The 20,859-nt window shown below is 40.5% G+C and overlaps 1 protein-coding gene across 3 annotated transcripts in view; it reads right to left on the bottom strand.

The window, feature by feature from the left end:
* arhgef9b (Cdc42 guanine nucleotide exchange factor (GEF) 9b) overlaps nucleotides 1-20,859 on the bottom strand; it is a 119,560-nt gene that overhangs the window by 89,757 nt on the left and 8,944 nt on the right. For all 3 annotated transcript variants that reach the window (XM_065272001.2, XM_065271999.2, XM_065272000.2), the window contains exons 2-4: nucleotides 18,426-20,000; nucleotides 14,706-14,838; nucleotides 10,548-10,648 (exon numbers count right to left, since the gene is read on the bottom strand). In XM_065272001.2, coding sequence (XP_065128073.1) covers nucleotides 10,548-10,648; nucleotides 14,706-14,838; nucleotides 18,426-19,931 — 1,740 coding nt within the window. In that variant the 5' untranslated portion in view covers nucleotides 19,932-20,000. The remainder of the gene's footprint in view (nucleotides 1-10,547; nucleotides 10,649-14,705; nucleotides 14,839-18,425; nucleotides 20,001-20,859) is intronic.

The raw sequence follows: 20,859 nt of genomic DNA, 5'->3' as shown, positions 1-20,859 counted from the left end.
TGCTGAAGTACTATTAAAGTGTTCTTAAAGCACAGTTAAATTAAGCTTTAAATGTATTCTAACTGTATTTTTAAGTGTATGAGAAGTGCATTTCAAATGAATTTTAAAGAAGTACAATTAAATTGCACTAAATATATTTGAAGTTGTTCCAATTTAACACAATTTCAATATATTAAATATAATGCAAATAGATTAAAATAGACTTTAAATATATCTTGAAATGCATTTAATATATTTGATGTTGTTTCAATATAATACATTTAATATGCATTTAGTATAGTAGCATTTAAATATATTAAGTATGTCCCAAAAAATACTATTTAAATATATTTCTTTTTCACCTGGGATGCTTTACACTCACAGAGTCCCTCGCTCCTCACACAGTCAGCCGCGAGATCTCCGGCACCCTCATATGAATTCCCGGGGTGCATCGCCGGGTGAAGACCGCTCATACATTGCATGGCTGTTTGTTACATGCTCCCCTCTGCTGTTCCTCTCTTGCTGAGAAGAACAAGTGGCGGAGCCGTAGAACTAAGATAGATGCATAGGACAAGCAAACACGGGCGGGTCCGGCCCCTGCTTTCTGTCGTAACACAGCCACTCGTGCTCTAAGCTCGCTGAGTCCCTCAATCCTCCCTCCGCAGTAGTGAGGTCTCTTAGCGGCTTCTTAGAGTTAGCGCGTGGTCTTACGGCTCCTTGCCTCTAAAGTGGAGCTGTCTAGTGTTCAACGATTACAGAGCTTCATGCCCCTCCCCTTCTGGAGCGGCGCAATCTCATTCGTCTGCTCGATAGGGCAAACACGCCGCTATTGGAGCACCAAGAACAATTATTATAAGAGCCTAACCGGCCTGAGTCTGTCTCACTTCGGTAGAGCTCACTATGTTTGTCTACCCTGTCATTTCTCTCTGGCTTAGACTGAATCAGAGGCAGAACGAATTTGTTTGATAATATGCTGAGGCCCGAACACCTACCCTTATTCAGTCCCGTCCTGTATCAGTGCACTGAATATTGGTACATTCTTATATACATTTTGCCCTTTTAATAAGCGGCAAAACCGCGGGCCTCACAGCAGACTTCCTCTCTGCATATGAGTTCAGTCTGACATCAAACCACCTAGACATCCTGCTCTGCTGTGAGCCGCTCTGGTCACCGTCACTACAGAGGCTCGTGCACCTGAACGGCCAAGCTCTGGTCTCACTCGCAGCATAGCTGCGACGACAGAGAACAGACTGTCTGGGAGAGGAAGGTTTAAGTCGCGCCTCGGCTGGACTGCGCTGAAATGTTTTTGTGTGTTCTGTTTATCCAGAAACATTCACATGTAATACTGTCGGTTATGCGACCTCACTGTAGTGGGGAATGGTATTGAATTCCTCTCAAAGAGCAATTTCCGTGCTTACTATCCTGTGTATTTACACCCCACGGTGTCTCTAAACACTTTTTTGCCTTACCGACAAGCAGTCAATATACGCACACACGGCCCCCCTTCCATAATTGTATCGACGCTCGCTGAAAAAAGAAAAACCCGGTTTAGCTATCCACTCCCGGGACACCGGGCTGGATTCTAAACAATAATTCAGACGCTTTCTCGCTGAAATTCACTCGCAGCCCACCTCAGTTTCTCTGCTAGGATACTGACGGTGCAAGCGAGCACTGTCTTACGGCTGTTATTTTCTCTTCCTAGAGAGAAGAAAGCCTCAGACTTTTCACAGCTCCAAGCATTTGAATCGCACCCTCTCCAGACGGCCACTCAAAGGCTTACAGCCAAGCGGTTTATGACGTTTTTCGGCCATATGGCTGGTTTATATCAGTGGATCCGAAGACGCTCACACCTCCGCTCCGCTCCAATACTCGGAGAAATTAAGGGTAGTATCAACCTCAAGTGAGCTTGCTACCCGCCACAATGAGTTTCGTTTATGACGCTCGGAAAGCGAGCTTAACACCAGAGCGCGCTCTCAGTCAGACGCGCGGCATCTCGTTTAAGGGGGGGCTCACGTACCCCCCCTAACGAGCCCCAGAGAGCTGAATATTGTGGCATTCTGTTCATAAGACCACTTCAGTTTGACTAAGCAAAGGGCCCGCCCCGAGCTGACGGCCGGGAAGCTTATGCTGAGTTACACATGGCTGCATGAAGTGCTATCGTTACGAGCTCGCCCAGCATCTGCTGTGGGTTGGACACGCCATGCGACGGCAATCAGCCTTCGGCGCTGGAACGCTCATTTGTCTCATATCAATCATCTTGTACTGTACATACAGTCCATTTAAGGGGATGATTTTAGCACCGCAGCACATAAGCGGCAAAACCGCGGGCCTCACAGCAGACTTCCTCTCTGCATATGAGTTCAGTCTGACATCAAACCACCTAGACATCCTGCTCTGCTGTGAGCCGCTCTGGTCACCGTCACTACAGAGGCTCGTGCACCTGAACGGCCAAGCTCTGGTCTCACTCGCAGCATAGCTGCGACGACAGAGAACAGACTGTCTGGGAGAGGAAGGTTTAAGTCGCGCCTCGGCTGGACTGCGCTGAAATGTTTTTGTGTGTTCTGTTTATCCAGAAACATTCACATGTAATACTGTCGGTTATGCGACCTCACTGTAGTGGGGAATGGTATTGAATTCCTCTCAAAGAGCAATTTCCGTGCTTACTATCCTGTGTATTTACACCCCACGGCTGTACGGTGTCTCTAAACACTTTTTTGCCTTACCGACAAGCAGTCAATATACGCACACACGGCCCCCCTTCCATAATTGTATCGACGCTCGCTGAAAAAAGAAAAACCCGGTTTAGCTATCCACTCCCGGGACACCGGGCTGGATTCTAAACAATAATTCAGACGCTTTCTCGCTGAAATTCACTCGCAGCCCACCTCAGTTTCTCTGCTAGGATACTGACGGTGCAAGCGAGCACTGTCTTACGGCTGTTATTTTCTCTTCCTAGAGAGAAGAAAGCCTCAGACTTTTCACAGCTCCAAGCATTTGAATCGCACCCTCTCCAGACGGCCACTCAAAGGCTTACAGCCAAGCGGTTTATGACGTTTTTCGGCCATATGGCTGGTTTATATCAGTGGATCCGAAGACGCTCACACCTCCGCTCCGCTCCAATACTCGGAGAAATTAAGGGTAGTATCAACCTCAAGTGAGCTTGCTACCCGCCACAATGAGTTTCGTTTATGACGCTCGGAAAGCGAGCTTAACACCAGAGCGCGCTCTCAGTCAGACGCGCGGCATCTCGTTTAAGGGGGGCTCACGTACCCCCCCTAACGAGCCCCAGAGAGCTGAATATTGTGGCATTCTGTTCATAAGACCACTTCAGTTTGACTAAGCAAAGGGCCCGCCCCGAGCTGACGGCCGGGAAGCTTATGCTGAGTTACACATGGCTGCATGAAGTGCTATCGTTACGAGCTCGCCCAGCATCTGCTGTGGGTTGGACACGCCATGCGACGGCAATCAGCCTTCGGCGCGTGGAACGCTCATTTGTCTCATATCAATCATCTTGTACTGTACATACAGTCCATTTAAGGGGATGATTTTAGCACCGCAGCACTCTCGACCGTGTTATTGTGATAATGTAGTCGAGCAAGGTTTCATTATTCACCAAGCCAGGCTGAGATCTCGCCCCATGTACAAGCTGACGAGTCATCTCCTTTATAAACTCACTATGTTCAATCAGAGTGATACGCATCTCATGCTTTAACCACCATGGTGCAGACATATTAACCCGTTACAATGGGCGTGTGGAGATTTCATCCTTGAGACACGACCTACATGCCTTATGACACTTTGACACGAGCTGCCAGGACTCATAAGTCTGTCATTTCTCAGATTCGGACGGTGTCCGAGGCGCAGCGCTCTGGAACTGTCCAAGGTCCTGAATGACAGATACGTCTGACATACATCAGCTGTTCGTCTGCTTCACAGATCATTCAGTAGCGCACCTGTCAACACAGGTTATTTATGGATCGTTGAAGTTATCACCTCCCGTAACTATGATGATCACTCGTGGTTAAATCTACTCCATGTTGGATTAGCTTTACTTCGGGCATGGTCTTAGAGGTTTCTCATTTTGACATTTGTGACACGGCCGGCAGGTCCTCGCCGTCCACGTTTTAAATTTCACAGCTTCAACATCCCTGCCTTGCGCGCTACTGGGGTTTGTTGCATTAAAAGGTGCGCCCGTAAGCTCACCTGTATATATGTGTCCACTGTGCACTTAGAGAAGCTCACCTTTGCACGCTATAAGATTTCGGTATACACTAAAGATGTGCTTGGAGAAGCTCACCTGTATACACGGCTGTGTTATCCTTTTGTGACACATACATTGTTGTTCATCTGTGTACTTTCTCTGTGCGTTGGGTACCCGCCGTTACGTTCATCAATCATATCTGTAAACATTCATGGCGCGTTCTGTGCACTGATTTATCTATACACATTCACAGTGCACGGAAGGGTTCACCCGTGTGCGCACAATTTATTATCAGGACATATGATGGCGCGCTCGAGGATCTTGCCGGCCTGTGCACTATAACACTCTGATTCATCTATATGTATTCACGATGTACTCAAGTGTTCACCTGTGCCCGTGCAATTTGTGGTCAGTACACATTTACGGCGGGCTTGGGAAGCTCACCGACCTGTGCACTATAATATTACCTACTGCATATGCATCCCCGATGCGCTCGAGGGCTCACCTGGGTTCACACTATCGTGGTATCTGTATAATCCCACGCTACGAACCGTTCTGCCACATATTATAGTCAGATCGGCCGTTCGTGAGCCTCACAGATCACTCACTAAGTATGCCGGTTACTACAGTGGCTATTTGGATGGATCGTTGAAGCCATCGCACTGGCTCATGCCTTCCTCAATAAGCTATGATGTTAGAGCCCACTCTCTGTTAAGTTGGCTTCATCATGGACTTGGTCTACAGGGGTATCTATTTTTGATATCTGCAACGCGGCCGGATGCTCTTCGCCGTCTACGTTTGTCAGATTTTACAGCTTAGACGTCCCTGCCCTACGAGCGCAGGTTCTCTCGGCTTAACCATGCACACGCATTCATGCATTTTATGTGTAAATCGGGGTGCGCTCAGCGAGCTCACCAATGCGACTCTGGACTTACTTATTCTCGCACACCAGTGGCGCGCTCTGTGATCTCGGTGCGTTTAATACCCCACTCTATGCGCGTTAACATTTGATATGGTGCTTACACTTTTGCTTTAAAGCTGTGAATATGCTGGATATAGGGCCACATACAGTGTCTCTCCGGTAAGGCACTTCAGTCGGTTGTGTATGCACGTCGTGATGGGATTACGTTCCCCCATAGCGTCAGCAACTGACGCAATGCGAAGTGAACCGTATTGAAAGGGAACGCTTAGGTTACTCACGTAACCCCGGTTCCCTGAAATAACGGGAACGAAGCATTGCGTCTCTGGCCGTGCTACAAACGTCTACGCAGGGAGTGTTATTCGGCTGCGCGCTTCAGTCGCGCAGCCGAATATAAGGCTTATATAAGGACGTGTGCCATCCCGCGCGTGGGCTCAAGTGTCATTGGTCTGTATTTTTTACAGACGTTAACCAATAGGCTTCAATCGCGCAGTAAACAGGAGTTTCCCCCATAGCGTCAGCAACCGTTATTTCAGGGAACTGGGGTTACGTGAGTAACCTAAGCGTTTTTTCCTCTGCTTGTTTGAAATTGATATACTACAAATATTACCTTTACATTCCCCAATTAAGTGCTAGCTTTCCATTCGGAAACTTGACAACAATACAAAGTTAATTTTAATATAATAATTTTTTCAGAGATTTTACAAATCTATTAGACAATAGTCTGTAATTAGAGTGCATGATCTAGTAAAGGTAGTTACTCCATCTGGGATGAGCCACCCCATTTGTTTCCCCTCTATATGTGCTGATGCTTTTGTTTAAGCTCTGTCCCTCTGTCAACTGTTGACTTCCTGTTTCCTGTAGACTACACAGCCAGGCTGTAAGCCCTAAAAATATCACAAAGGAAATTCCCTGCTCACTATGCTGGCGTAGTTTAAATATGAGCTGTTTGTTCTATTAGATATGTATCATCATTGTTGCCAAAACAACATCAAAAAAAAAATTCTTGGTCTATCTATCTATCTATCTATCTATCTATCTATCTATCTATCTATCTATAACAAACCTGTGACCTGTGAATCTTGCTGCAGTGTAATGAAAAATATTCTCTGGAATAATGAAATGTGCTGGTAGTCTGCATACAAATTATGAACATATCCCCCTGACTTTATATACAGTGCCATCAGAAATGTCTGATGGAGGGGAGGATATTACATTTATAAAGTGAGTTTGTTGTTACATCATGCATGGATGTTCTAAACAATGCTTTACCTATAACTTTTTGCCAGACATTTTGGGAACACCTTATCCTGTTTCATCACAGCACATGCAGAGAGAATAAGATTTGTGATGCTTGCGCAAGTATTCATTAATTTTTATTGTTTTGTAATATTATAAATTGTGAGTGTGCATATGTATTGACCCAGTTAATATTTTCAAGAGCCACACCCAAATCTCAGGTACATCCCTTGTGAGGTGTCTTGGGGCTCTGTTCATCTAATCACTATATGATATATTTACCCATTTTCAAGACACATCTGCTCCAGGTCCTTTATGTTAAATGAGTCGCATTGGTATACAGAAAATCAAGGCAAAATATGCAAGTGGATTCCAAGAAACTTAAATGTTTCCCATATTTCAGGAGACACCAAAATGACTAACTGTAAGGAAAGCCGACTCTTGTGACGCATCACAGAAAAAGCAATGTAGTTACGTAAAGTTATGTTAAAAACAGTTAAGTCACGTAGGCATTCATATTATGTGTAGTCTGCCTAACGAAGCAAGAGAGGATGAAGTCTCCATGCAGAGGCAAACAATGATACTTCCTGTCTAAGGGCTTGTTTGTAACTGGGCTCTGTCTCTCAATTCTTCTCAAATACACTTGAAGGCTAAATTCACTTCCCCAATGAACATGAAACAACAACTGATCTATAGTACAAGATAGCAGTGTTTTAGGAGGAAATGACTTTAAAATTATGGCAAATTTGAGCCTTCTGACATCTTGACAATTATCTAAAGCAGGATTGACCATTGCTCTCTATTTAATCTCACTGTCTAGGAGAAACAATTGATATTAAGTAGGTCATTCCTGTGATGGTTCCTTCAGTACAAGAAAAGATAACAGCAGACCCCCCCAGAAACAGTTGTTTATTCGACAGTTTTCTTGACCAAGTTCAACGATTAACCCCCAGGGGTCCAAAAACGCGGGGACGCGTTTTGACGTGTTTTCTCCTTATCATAGCAGAATCAACTTAAAATACTCCATCATTAATAATCAAACACTTACGTGTTTGACATCATTTGAAACTCTGAAGGGTCCTCTTTAATTAGTGTACATTCACAATAACAAGAGATCTTTGTGTTTTTGTCAAATAAAGAAAATAAACAGGGTGCGCATTCAGACATTTCTGTCTCCGCCAGCTGTCTCTTAAAACACGTTACAAATATCAGTTGAAACTCCGCGAATAATCGTCACACAAACATAATACACATATCCAAAGAAAGCCTGAAATGTCTACTTTTAAACAAGCTAATTATAATCAAAAACAAATATTTCCTGTTTATATAATCTGCATTGAAGTAAAGAGAGTAACGTTTTTCCTGGTTGAGCTCATTATCTCTAATGCGGTCACGCCCTCAGGCTGTTGACATGGTAATGAAGACACGAGCTATTCAAACCATAATAAGCAAAGCGTAAAGTTTTATCCGATTTAAAGACTTTACCGCATGTTTGGATTATAAACTTTATACACACACGTGAGGAATATCTTAATTTATGTCTGGACATTGAGGAAGAGAAGCGTTTATTTTTAACGTTACCTAAGAAGAAGAACGATGGAAGACGCAATGGAGAAGGATATATTCCTGAAGAAACTGTAAGTCATTTGTCTTCATTTATATTTGCTATCATGTAATATGTTATGGCTTATGCAGTTCAGCCTACATAAGCAACCTTAGCAGACTGCACGCTTCGGATTTAAAAACTTTCGCATTGTTTACAAACGAGGGCACGTGATTTCACGTAATGGCGGATTTCATTGATGCATGCTGTACAGTGTTAGACAGAGTTATTCACTTTCGTATCCTTCATGGCAACTTTGAGTAATGCTGCACTGGGGGATCTGCTGTAATATGATATTGTTTACATGCAACGCATTCCATACATTGCGCTTTACACGCGACAACGTTTTATTATGAGCTCCGCGTTGTTTACACGGAGACGCGAGCTCGCGCACATCCATTTGCGATGTGTTTTTAAAGTTCATACTCGCTTACAAAAACGCGTTTAAAACAGAAGCTAGACAATAAGGGGATGGGCATCTGAAAACAGTCATCTGAAAACAGCTTTTTATATAACTAATCATCGCAGATGTTTATCTGAGATACTAATTTAGTTTATGATAGTTTATCTGAATGTAGTGCTATCATTTACCCATCAGTTATGTATGTAAGGGTATTTCTGTGGACAATTTGTGCTGACAGCTGTTCATAACTCTCTTACAGGTCTGCATTCCTCTCATCAGTACAAAACTATGAAGTGGAAAAACATATTCACACTCTTTTGACATAAAGTTATATGGTAACATGAGCCACATGAAGTTTACAGCTCTGTTGTTTATCAGTTTCCCCTGCTGAAAAAACAGCATCAAACCAGCATGGACCAGCATGGGAATTATGCTGGTCTATGCTTGTTTAGCTGGTGGTCACAGCATACCAGCACCAAAACACAACATATGCTGGTATGACCAGCATGGGATGCTGGTGCTAATGCTGGTTTGTTGCTGGTTTAGCTGGTGCTAATGCTGGTGCTGATGCTGGTTTGATGCTGGTTTAGCTGGTGTTCACTTGCAAACCAGCACCAAAACACAACATATGCTGGTCTTGCTGGTATGCTGGTTTTTTCAGCAGGGTCTTATACAAGTTAAGTTTTTTAATAGGGTTTGTTTCCAAATTAATTGAAAATTTCCTACTGACCTTCATTTCTATTTTGATTATATTGTTAACTTCTTAATAAACCTCAAACAAACATGTATACATTTGTCCTCACATTCTTTACTGTAGTTCCCTCCTGCTTCATTATGCAGCTCATTATGCAAGCCTTTGTTTGCTAGCTGTCAATCAATCCTTCTCGCATACGGCCACTCTAAACAAAAAGTGTCTTACAATTTCTAAATCAATATATTGGTTTATATGAATCAGTAGGCAGGATGATTTTCACATCATTTTAAAGAAAAAACTCTAGACTACTAGGTTCTGTTTAGAAAAGTCTTGTTAAAACATGTTTAGTATGGGTTTTGTGAACTTATATCAGTGACTTAAAATTTTTGCTTTTTTAAAAACCACGCATAAACCTTTTTCTCTCAAAAATACAAACATGTACATACATGTAGCTCATATAATATTTTAGCCCAGTTTGTGCTGAACACAGTGGTATGAGACACTTGCCATTATTATGTTTTAAAGCAACTGAAAAAAGACCAAATGTAAGAGCATGTCAGAACCTCTGACAGTGTCCCAAAATGGTCGGACCCCAGAGGGTTAACACTATTATTGAATCATTAAGGGGCAAACCGTCTGAGCGCAGCTAATTCATGTGGTGTGTTTGACTTCATGGGGTGCTGCACAGACTGATCAGCATCTGACTAGAAGCTGTATCATTTATGCCGTCAGTAAGAGCAGATGGTCAGTTCATGAGGCTTTACGAACTCTCAATAACCTGTCTATAGTCTTGGATTTCCCTTTGATCTTTAAACCTGTATCTATCAGACACCGGATCTGTTGTCACCTTCTATTCAGATTGTTCGCTGTTCTAACAACTGTAGTTTTTAGGGGTGTGACGAGACACTTATCTCACGAGACGAGACACGAGACGAGATGTGTGACGTGCCAGCGCAATTTTGCGTATTAAGCACTTTACATATGTGAAACACACATTTGAAGACCATTTTAAACAACAAACTGACACAAAGACAATACTAATTAACAATCCACATACAACAACATTGAAACTAACCTTTTTATCCACACATGTTAACACTGGGGCGGTAGTTTCGCATGGGGCGGTAGTTTCGCACTTGACCTTTTGGCATGCTTATGCAATACGTGAGGTTGCATGAGCATGTCACATGGCTAGTGCAATATGAGAGGTTTATAAGTGCTTTTCTTTTGCAAAAATGACAATTGTTTTGCTAGATAAGACCTTTTGCCTCGTTTGGGAGTGTTTAGACCCATTTTAAACTGCATTGAAACTGTGAACTGTTGAGGTCCAATAAAGTTTATTAAATTTAGAAAAATCTTGGAATAATTTCTTCTCAACATAACAAAGAAAGACATAAACATTTTGAATGACTTGGGGGTAAGTAAATTATCAGGATTTTTATAAGAAAGTGAAATATTCCTTTCAATCATCAAGCTTTATGTGTCACAATAGAGGCTTGGATCATTTACCATGTTAACAGGCACTGGTCCGGATCCTGGTCTGAAACGCTTTTGTCGTCTGGATCCTGTGCTGCCGTTCCTCACACGAAAAATGCCTGTCATTGGTTTAGCTGTAAAAGAGGATAATTTATGATTGAAAAATATTTATATAATAAATATTTATATAAAAAATATTTAATAATTTAGGATGATTTGCATATCAGAAAACTTTGAACGCGGATTAATGCATAAAGTACGGTGGCACAACCATGCACAACACAAAGAAATGTACAAAGCAAACGTAACTTCACAACACAACGGAAAAAAGCCACAACACAATGTAAATATCCACAACACAACAGAAATGCTCCCAACCACTAGGGGGTGCTTTCAGCATAAAAATGTGTCACGCCGCCGCCATATTAGGAAAGTCACGCTCTGCTAGTGTTATTATTTTGGTAGACATCTGTATAATATTTTATATGCATGAAGTATTTAAATCTTGATGGAGAAAGAAAAATTTGTAATGGGATAAAAAGTAAAGTGTATGGGAACCCATACTATGGGTTCAGCAGGCACACTGATATTACGAAATGCTCGAAAACAGTCCCCTTGGTAACTTTCAATAGCAGCGGACTATTTTTGGGCACAGCGTAATATTATTGTGCCTGCTGCACCCATGATACGGCAGCAAAGTCCTTGAGTATTACATTGAAATTAGAGTATAGTTCTTAGCCATATCAGCCTAGAAAATCGTAACTTTAAATTTCTGTCGTTCTTAGTATACAATGTAATTACAAAAGAGTCTCAAAACTCTTTGGTTATTTTTGAGCGTGATGCTAATGTCTAATCAGATTCAATAAATGATGCTAAGCTTTCCCAAAAGTGGTACAGCCAGATCCGGAGATCGGCTGAATCGATTCCAAAACAGTAAAACTCAATTGTTTAACTCTAGGGGAGCTGGAAAATAAGCCTATTTTCAAAAAAGTGGCGTGTCCCTTTAACTAGGGCTAAGTCCTGGATTTAGCTAAGCCTTGTTTGTGAAATCAGGCATAAGTTTTCGGTTTCAGTCAGTCTCTTCAGTCTGGGAACTCCCTAGAGAGACCAATCTGCTTCGAGTGTATCTAAAAGAGCTAATGAACATTGGCATGCAGTATTTGCATCTACTGGCACTGCACTGCCGTGTGGGTATAAATAGGCAGCAGGTGAACTACATCATTACCTTTTCACTTCGGAACCAAGCAATCACTGCTTTGAGAGAAGCATATCTTTTATCTTCTTGATTTCGAAGACAGCATTTATCACGGGTGGCTTTGCATCTTTTTCAAGTTGTCGTTCCGCCGGTGTTTCTGGATGTGGCCGGTATCTCATTCCCTTGTACAGTCACAATCGCTGCCTCACGTGTCTGGCCATTGCACATGCTGAGGCGGCATTTGTGGACAGCTCATGTTCCCACTGTTGGAAGATGACTGTCTACGATCTGTTACTGTCTTCACATCTGTTACTTCAATGGCGAGGACCTCCTCCAACACCAAACCATCCTGCCTGGAAGCGATTAAGCCAGTCCCTGCTGCCAAATTGAGGTTGGGGTTTTACAGCTCTTACTTCATTGTACCCAAGAAAGGCGATGGTTACGACCGATCCTGGATCTGTGCTCATTGAACCGTGCACTTCACAAGTTGCCGTTCAAAATTTTGATACAGAAACTGATTTTTCAATGCATGTGTCACCGTGTGACTTCTTGTATAGGCGGAACAAAAAGTTGGAAGTTTGGTTCCGCTTGAAGACAATTTCCGCCCGGACGACTTACCTGAAACACCGGAACTTCCTGTAGTTTTCTAGGGACAAATGCAGCCTGATTTTTAAAAAAAGTAATGCAAACTGAGATGGCAGGCCAGAGCTCCACATTTTTGTGATGAAATATGCAATTTCTGAATGCAGAACTTTTCAGTCATAAAAACACCTGCAAGACCTGAACGAGATCAAGTAACGCAAAAGTAACTAAAAAGTAACGTAAGCATTACTTTCCATGAAAAGTAACTAAGTAACGTAATTAGATACTTTTTTGAGGAGTAACTTAATATTGTAATGCATTACTTTTAAAAGTAACTTTCTTCAACACTGCCAACGACTGCTCATTGTATGTCGATAGCAGCTTTGCAAACACAGGGACCTGGTGCTCAGACATCTCGCCCATTTGGGTCTTTGGTTCCACTGGGAGAAGAGCAAACTCTACACCGTGCAGAGGATCTCTTATCTCTATGACTCGTGTACAGTTAGTGCTCAACTGCTTGATTTCATCAGAATGCAGGACAGTGAAAGATATTTTAGAGGCTCCTGTGGCATATGGACCTATGCTATGAGACTTCACAGCAGAGTCCCAAGATGGGCATGGCACAGTGGCACTCACCAGGAACGAATCACACCGGCCTTCCCTTAGCTTCTCTGGGGTAGGCATGCCCTTGGAACAGGTCTCCAGGCATGCCATGGTTTTCACAGATGCCTCTCCTATGGGGAGGAGGGGCCATGTACAATGGGCATGGAATTTCAGGAGTTTTGACAGAATGTCATTTGCCTCAAGTTGTAAACAGTGTATCTTGCTCTCATCCGCCTCAAAAGCGAGTTACGAGGCAAAGATGTTATATTCCGTACAGACAATACTGCAATCGTTGCATATATCAACCGTCAGGGTGCTCTGTGCTGTCCTGTGGAGTCAGAGCATCTTAGGTCCCTTCGTGCCATTCACCTCTTGGGCATGCTCAATTGTGCGGTCAACGAGCTTTCAAAAGCAATGCGCCCCGGTGACACACAAATGTAGCATGGTCTTTAGTTTTGCAGGCTGTGTATCCTCCTCCTCATGGTTTGACAGATCACAAGGGGCTACATTTACTTTGCCCTGTTATGGCTTTTTTGGAAGCTTATATAAGCAGATCTTCCATTTGGAGTAAATCTGACCAGCTCTTTTTGTTTTTTGGGGCCCCTGGGAAAGGCTTCCCAGCCTTCAAATAGTCTATTAGTGAATGGATTGTGGAAGCAACTTCTATGGCATATGAGGTGCACTGTTTGTCTTTACCCTTGCTTGTTAGGACACAATCTTCTAGAATTATATTTACTTCTAAAGTGCTTTTATCAGGGGCTTCTTTGCTAAATGTGTATAATGCTGCATGGTGCCCTTCCCTGCACACATTCATTTGTTTTCATAGGAACTTCCTTAAAGGGTTTCTACAGATATGAATTTAAGATTTAAAGTTGAATTTAAGACCTTTTAATACCACATTCTATGAAATTTAAGACCAAAGCTGCAAAGCTGAAAATACATGTTGCTGTGGGTTACCCGTCTGGCCCAAAGTTAACATCCAGTATGTGCTTTTTTTAACCGATCAGGCTATTGACTAAACTGACTTCAGGAACAAATACCTTGTGGAAAATAAAAATGATTTGGTTTCCAAAAGACAGGCTGTGACCATGGATCATTGCTGTACAAAGGAGGTTTAGCACATTGCTAGCGAGACAAGAGTTTTAGGATCTGTAGCTCACATTGTATGCATAAATTTTACACAGTAACGTTAGCTCAGTGTAAAGTGGCTTTGATTTGAACTAAGGAAATGTACAGGTTATTTATTTTGCTTGTTATCAGAAATAATCTACTCTATAGGGATTCTGTTGTTATCGATTTTAAGTGGAGGTCTACCCGAAGTTAAGTTTGGTCCATGAAAGCTGTTTGTTTTCTGCCTAGAGAACGTGCCCACCCCAATGGCATCCATATTTTTGCAGGGGTCTTTAATAAAGCAAATCTCAAGACTGTATTACCAAAATTCCACCAACATGTAAAATGCTCAACAAGAGGGGATAACATTCTGGATCATGTGTATTCTAACATCAAGCATGCTTACAGAGCCGTACCGCTCCCCCAACTGGGCTGGTCAGACCACCTCTCCCTCATCCCAGCATACCCCCTCAGTCGACAAACAAAGCCCACAGAGCGGACCATCACCACTTGGCCTGATGATGCCTTCCCCCGACTGCAGGACTGCTTTGAACATACGGAGTGGGATGCCTTCTACCATGATATTAATTTCTATGTTAATAATTAATTTATTTAACAAGGAACACACAATGTTTTCTTTTAAAAACAACATGCTATTAAAGAATTATCAGCATTCAGACATATGTTGTGGTTGACTGCACCTGGTGGAGTAAGCGTTAGGTCCATTGGCTCCAGTGCAGAGAGAGTGGCCGGAAGTGGTAGAGAGCAACAACGTTGAAGAAGAACTTTAAACGGCGGCTCTGCAGGCGACTGGCCAGGCGGACGTGACAGGGCCTAAAAATGCCATAATATCACTGGTTTTAGTCACAGACTAATTAACATGTGTAATTATAATGGTGGGGTTAATCAAGAGAAAAAAAGCATGTGAAAGTATTTCACTGAGAATAAATAATGAATCAGAGTTTTCGTAGTCTATACAAACCATACAAACCACCAAAGTAATGGTTTGTCACTGCGTTTAGATACAGAAGGTTTCATACATTGTACAGTCAACATATTTAAATTCTAATTAAAACCGGGGGGGGGGGGGGGTTAAATAATGATAATAACATGTGTTTTTTTGGGTTATTCAAGTTCTTCACATGAGAGGTTCAGGCTAGATCAAAATGACTTTGCTTTAATTAGTCATTATTAGGAATAATACACATGGACCTGCTGTAAAAAAGGGTGTTAATTATTAAGATAAAAAAAATTAGATAATGTTGTTGCAATTTTATAGTAGAATTTTTAAACTGGTCTTTCAATGACCGAAATTCAGGGGCGTAGCCCATTTTAGAAGTAGGTGGACAGCTATCAGATGATGTCACTCTAAAAGGCCAAACAAAGTGGTACATTCATGTTCATATAATAATTTTTAAATAGAATACTGATTGACGTTTTACAGCAACCTAGGGGCAATTTTGAGAACATGCCATGATAGCTTACAGGAACACATTTTTGTGATATACTCAAATATAAAAAATAACCACAGGACTTGGGAGTTTGAGACCACTTTGGAAATCTAGACTTTATTTTTATTAAATAAAGATATTTTATGCACAACATTTCGGTCCCACTACACTTGAACAATAACTTTTATTTTAATTCTTAACACTTAAAAGTAGGAGAACATATATCACACACTGGATCTGGCGCCATGTCAAATGCCTCGTTATTAACGAGTTCTGTCGTCTTTTGTTGCATCAGATGATCGTATCGCTCATATCAGGTGTACACGCGACGCTAGGTCAAATTGTAACATGGAATTTTAATCGCGTAATATGAGTCATTGTGACATAGCACATACTTACAGTGTGTGTCTGAAAAAAAGGATGTAATCATACTCTGCTCTTCTTTTTACACTCAACAAGCAAATCAATCGCGAGAGCAAAAAGAGATCTGAAGCTCATGGCAGATACGCCTAGGAGATGATTCACCTTGTGATTGGCTGAATGTTAGTTCACTCATATCTAAGAAACAAAACAGAGAACTTCAGGCGGAAATATTGACAGTGCGTTAAAAAAAGTGTAGGGGACAGAATCACCTGTTCCTAAAAGCCCTACGCCCCTTGAGGAAATTCATAAAACAAAGGTGCCCAAATACACTATTACTGTAATTTCACCTGCACAGCATGCTAGAACACATAAACATAGCTCAGTTATGAAAATAATCAGTAATGAAAATAAAAGAAATTATTGATTTTGAGTATTAACATTTACAGTAAATATTCAACATTTTACGTGTAACAATATGTCTCAACGAATGTAGAGCTTTCCACTTGTTGACAATAATCACAAACCTGTTATAAATTTAAAGTTGCAGCAAATATGCATGGTAGACATTTACATATAATTATAAATAGGTAAAAAGTGCAACTATTTGTGTTGGAATATATTTTATATTTGCAGGGGTTCAGGGGGTCATAATAACAACCAGGCCAGGTATCTGATTGTATTACAAGACTAATAACAAGACGGTATCATGTTTTACCATTGTTGTTTTTTCCATCCAGTATGTTAATGTTAACATCATAAATAATGTGTCGCATATTGTCTAGGAACCACCTAGACAGGTAGCCTATAATCTATCCCACCTAGGTTTTTTAAATGGGAATTTAAAGAAAACACATTTAATTTTTAGTGGTATTTTTATTTTTCTTGTCATGAATGTAGATTAATTGCAAATTAATTATTATATCCCATGATTGCATAACAACAACCCAACATTGGGTCATTTTTAACCCTTGCGGTGTGTTCTGTCCAATATTTACCCATTATGGGTCAAAAATTACCCAGCCATTTTAGAATGTGGGAACCCTTGATATAGATGATCCTTTCAAAGGCAAGTGAAGGCATACTGCAGATGAATTGGAGCAAGTTATGCATGATACGTTTGAACATGAAGTTGCAGGTTTTGTGGTTTGATATTATAAAAAATATCGAAGGTTGGATTTAGTTGTTTGCAATGAGAAAAAAATATATATACATATATAAATTGTCCTAATAAATTAAATTTGAACTATTTCTAAAGTGATTCTTTTATAAAGAACACTGCTATCTCATATAACGCAGAAAAGTACCTCCTGCATAGAGTAAACAATTGATTGTCGAGTGATCGATTTCAACCAATTTAGCACCATCTGCATGAACAGCACCTGGTTATGGCATTTGTAAGAAAGTATTACTTAAGCAACCCGCTAAGGTACAGTTCAGGAAACATGCCTAGAAAAGGTATACCTGTAGTTAAGGTTTACCTTAAGAGTCTTTGTAGCACATTAAAAGACAATGTTATTGGGAAATGCAGCCATGGACATTTTACCTTTCAAACCAACGCTTGGGTTTGTCTATATTTTACTGAACCATGGTTAAACAAATTAGCATTTTCAGAGTGTACATGTAAATACATGTAAATGTAGACCTTTCAACAAGATTATATCACTACTAATCATATCACTACTAAGTGTTGCAGTTACACAATTTTGTACTATTTTAAAACTAATCCTGACTTTACACGTTTGTGACTATTTGTCTGCAACTTCAAATTCCGATTTCAGAAATTCAAGTTTGGGATTTTTGTAAGCAAGTTCAAATCTCAACATTCAAGTTTTCAGGTTTTACATGATTTTTACATTAGGGTGGTGAGAGTTTTTTTTTTTTTTTTTTTACAAATTACAAATATCCTTGGACTTGCATTAGCTCTTTCTCAAATGGTAGAGCATGGTGCTAGCAGTTCTTAGATCACTGTATCATAGAACACCCATACTGATTAATTGTTTACCTTGAATGCAACAACTAAGTCACTTTGAATAAACATTTCTGCCAATAAGCTTCACAGCAAAAACATATTAGTAAAAGAGACTTGTTAAAGGGGACAGAGAATGAAAAACCATTTTTACCTTGTCTTTGTTGAATAATGGTAGTCTACCCACATTCACAAACATACAAAAAGTGCAAAACATGCTAAACATCTCAGTCTCATAGAAATTCCTCTTTTAGAAATGTCAGCCAGAAAACGGCCCAATCTGAAAAACTGATGCTTATGACATCACAGGCATCTAACTGCCCCTCCACTTTAAAATAATTGGCTACATTTTTTGAGTGGCAGCAAAGTCAGCCAATCAGTAATGAGATTGCAAGTTAAGCCAGTAGGGGGAGCCAAATAGGTGCAAAACCACTTGTTTAAAATCCCCTCTAGTCACATCACAGAACAAGGATAAATACTCCGTTCAATCATTCTATGTCACCTTTAAATGTACAGAATACATTTCATTATTGCAAGATACATGCACATTAGCATTACGAAATCAGATTCATATTCATGGTGCTATCAAACAAGTATGCATGCATGAGATGTATTCATAAAAAACTGTGTTCTTATGTTACCTTAAATATGTCCTCTGGGCACTTTGGGAGCGTCTTTCCATCAGTGCAAATATATTGGTCTTCATTAACTGTTTTGCTACATAAGAGGTTTGATGAAAAAATAATAGCAGAGCTGTCAAAGCTAGATACTTTCCCATTTGCTGGCTTTGGTTCTTCACATCTTGGGTTGTTCTCAGATGTAGTTAGAGAGATTGGAGTCAAGTACAATTGTGACTGAGATCCATCTGGGTCATTACACAGGGAACTATTGTCACCTGTAAAGTTTGGACATTTTCCACTTTTCCAGGTTTTCAGCACCCTAGGAGGGGAGTAAACCACCAAGTCATTGGCTGGTGGGACCATATTGTGCACGTCAATCGATAATACAGATTTACCACTAAATGAGGTATTAACTTTTTGCTCATTCCTGATTGTCAAAGGCGTATTCTGGACGACCTCTCCTGACAGTTGAGGTTTTCTTGAGTCAAAATGGGATTGTTGTCCTTCAGGAGGTGAAAAAGAACGAGAAGAGTTTCTCCATTTCATGGCAGTTTCAGCCACAGTGTTAAAAAATCGGTAGAGGCCTCTAAAATGGTTACTTTTGCCTTCGAGTCCTGTTTGTTCAGGTGCCGAGTTTGAATCTTTCACAAATTCAAAATTTACTGAGCCATAATCAGAATCAATAGTTTTATCCAAAGTATTCAAAGATTCAAAACTACTCTCTGCCAAAGTTGAACTACCCCTTCCTTTTAGGGAAATTTTTCTCAAGTAATTCAAAACCTCACCCCCTTTTGACCACCTTCTTCTCTGAGGTATCTTGAGGCTTTGCTTAATGTAACATTCATCTTGATCTGTCATGGATGAACTGTTGCAGTTAGGGAAGTTGGAGTGACCTTTCTTTGTATATGTCACTCTGTCTGCAAATTTAAACTCATTTTGGTGGCTAACATTGTCTTTCAGCACCTGATGGTTATTCTCTGGAAATCCAGATGGATCTATGTCCTCAAATGAGCAATAGAAGTCTGCACTGGGTCCTGCAAATGAGTGTCTCTTGGTTTTATCTCTAAACACGTTTTTGTGCTCTGAAGAGGGAGAGTCTTTGCACACGCCATTCACATCATCTTTCAGTTCACTGCTAAATTTGACACTGGAGGGCTTGCAAGTTTTGCCTCTAAAAACAGATGGCGACTTTAAAGGATTTTTAAAGGATCTTACTTTGTTTGTGATGGAGAGCTTGAGAAAGGATGCTTCACCTGGGAGGATCATTGAGTGAGGTCGTCTCTCCATGTCAGGGGTGGCCTTGTGGCGCTTCAGGATCCTCCAGATGCCTGTGGTCCTGGACCGCCGATTTGGTTCCTGTTTTTCTCTCCTGACCGCCTGCCAGGGAGTAACGGAGTATGAGGAACTGGACTCTGCAATCCATGAGATCTCTGTTTTGTTCTCTTCGTCAAGTGAAACATTGAACACACTATTTACAAATCCATTGGTAACAGCAGATTCTGACATGGGGCTGGTTGCGCTATCCATCCTCTCTCATTGTAAGGTAAGGTGTTAGGTGTTAATCTTGGAAAGCATCATGGTTATCCTTGAGAACATCTGCGATTCAACAGATTAAAAAAGTCAGACAATATGCATTCAAACAACTTCTTACAATGTAGTGTATATGTACATACGGTATTTTTGTGCATTAACAGACAATTACAATAAGGCAAAAACATAATATAAAGTAGAAAAACACAGGCTCAATGAACAAAGCACAATCCAAGAAAATAAGTCTAGTTTTTAGACCAATAATATCAAATTTAAGTGATTTTGTGCATAAAACAAGCAAGAAAATCCGCCAATGGGCTAAGCAATTTAGTGTTTAAGAAAAATGTTCAAGATTTTTTTTGACTTATTTTCTTGGGGTGTTTTGCTCATCAAGAAAAAGCATCTGTATTAAAGATTTATTTATTTATTTTTTACTAAAAACAAGACAAAAATACTAAGAATGTTTTTTCTTGAGAATTTTTTTTTTGCAGTGTATAACTTGTTTTATACATGACCACAAGACAAAGGTTAATTTCCTTCTGATGAACTAATCTCAATGTTTCAGAGGGTATGTGTGAGGCAGCGAGGAGACAGCTGGCAAACTATTTTAAAAGATTATTCACTAAAGACATAGAGGTGTTTTCCTAGAAGGTTTAAAAGGACATTTAAGTTTACAAACATACCTTACACTGCTAAAAATTATTAATTATTAATAAACAATAATTCTTTGTATTTTTGTCTTGTTTTTAGTAAAAACTTCTAAAAATTCTTAAATTAAGATGCTTTTTCTTGATTAGCAAAAAGACCCAAGAAAATAAGTCTAGTTTTGAGACCAAAAATATCAAGTTTAAGTGATTTTGTGCATAAAACAAGCTAAAAAAAATCAATGGGGTAAGCAAAAACATCTTAAACATTTTTCTTAAAC

The sequence above is a fragment of the Paramisgurnus dabryanus genome, chromosome 16 (genome assembly GCF_030506205.2).
Source record: "Paramisgurnus dabryanus chromosome 16, PD_genome_1.1, whole genome shotgun sequence".
Lineage (NCBI taxonomy): Eukaryota > Metazoa > Chordata > Actinopteri > Cypriniformes > Cobitidae > Paramisgurnus > Paramisgurnus dabryanus.
The sequence above is the reverse complement of the archived record's forward strand: the minus strand, read 5'-3'. Positions and strand labels throughout refer to the sequence as shown.